Source organism: Myotis brandtii, unplaced genomic scaffold, assembly GCF_000412655.1.
Source record: "Myotis brandtii unplaced genomic scaffold, ASM41265v1 scaffold29, whole genome shotgun sequence".
In the NCBI taxonomy this organism is placed as follows: domain Eukaryota; kingdom Metazoa; phylum Chordata; class Mammalia; order Chiroptera; family Vespertilionidae; genus Myotis; species Myotis brandtii.
The window spans coordinates 2,137,711-2,139,078 of record NW_005361075.1 but is presented as its reverse complement, the minus strand read 5'-3'; the positions used below and the strand labels follow the sequence as shown (position 1 = coordinate 2,139,078).

The 1,368-nt window shown below is 57.2% G+C and overlaps 1 protein-coding gene across 1 annotated transcript in view; it reads right to left on the bottom strand.

Moving 5' to 3' along the window:
* Positions 1–187: 187 nt before the first annotated feature.
* LOC102261888 (keratin, type II cuticular Hb1-like) overlaps positions 188–1,368 on the bottom strand; it is a 4,976-nt gene continuing 3,795 nt past the window's right edge. The window contains exons 4-6 of the mRNA XM_005869284.1: positions 960–1,180; positions 700–731; positions 188–432 (exon numbers count right to left, since the gene is read on the bottom strand). Of these exons, the coding sequence (XP_005869346.1) occupies positions 188–432; positions 700–731; positions 960–1,180 (498 nt within the window). The remainder of the gene's footprint in view (positions 433–699; positions 732–959; positions 1,181–1,368) is intronic.

Here is a 1,368-nt window from a genome sequence, read left to right as displayed (position 1 = left end):
TTCCCAGCGTGGGGTGGGTGGGTGGGGGCAGAGCATAGGAAGAGGTGATCACAGATACACAGAAGAGTCTAGGAGCAGGACGGACCTTTCAAAGTGCAGGAGAAATAACCCAGTGCTTGCTCCCCCCAGGGCTGGACCAGGCCCTGCTGGGAGGGAGAGATGCTGGTCGGGGCTTGAGCTGGGACACCTAACACTTGCGGCAGCTGCTGACACAGGAGCCTACGCCGCAGGAACTGATGCCACAGGAGCCCACTCCTCCAGTGCCCAGTCCACAAGATGTGATGGAATTGCAGGGGCCGCAGGGGGCGCACATTCCGGTGCTCACCCCCAGGTTTCCACTGCAGGGGGCGTTGCAGGCGCTGCCTGTCACCGGCCTAGAGCCTGACACACAGAGGTCCCCACAGACGACTCCACCCCGGGAGCTGCTGACACCTGCGAACCCCAAAGCCTGAGTCAAAATTCTGATGGCAAGTTATCCCATCCCAACGAGGCCCCTCCCCAAGTACAGTATCTCTACTTGACAACTCCAGGTCCACCCAGTCCCACAGCTATAGTCTTTCCTGCTGTCAGACCCCAAACCCCTTCTGTTGGAATGCCAGCCCTTTTATATCTAAGTCCCAGTGAAACCCTTCCTTCCAGACTCTGCCATCCTTTACAGCAAGAGAGTAAATCTACCCACACAGGGCCCATGTTACTTACAAACATTCACGGCCCCAACGCCTTCACACAGCCTGAGAGGAAAGAAGAAAAAGAGCAGTATTAGTGACTTGGCCGGAGTGGAAGACAGAGCCCCACAAATTTTGGGGGTTGGGTCCGCAAGTCAAGAGGGGAGGAGCAGAGGTCTGAGGAAAGAGCCCTCCCAAGTTGACCACTACCCCAAAGTGATAAAAGACAGGTTTATCCCAGACTCTTGGCCCTTTATGGGGCAGAAATGGCAGCTTGGCCAGCTAGGGTCTCACCTCTGCTCCTCGCCCTCCAGCAGGCGCCTGTAGGTGGCGATCTCAATGTCCAAGCCCAGCTTGGAGTTCATCACCTCCTGGTACTCCTTGAGCAGGCAGGCCATGTCCTGCTTGGCCTTCTGCAGGGCGGCCTCCAGCTCGGCCAGCTTGCAGCGGGCATCGCTGACGGCTGTCTCACCCTGCTCCTCCGATTGCTTCACTGCAGTCTCCAGCTTGGTGTTCTGGGGACCCAGAAGAGGACAAGGCAGGTTATGGTTCCCAGGTCTCTCTGTCCATTTCCTGGATATGGCCAATCACTCACACCCAGCTGGGCACACTCCCAAAATAGGCCCCTCACCCTCATGACCTGGGTCTCCCTGAGTAACCACACCCATGACTCTAGTCATGCAAATGGGCTGGAGAATGAATG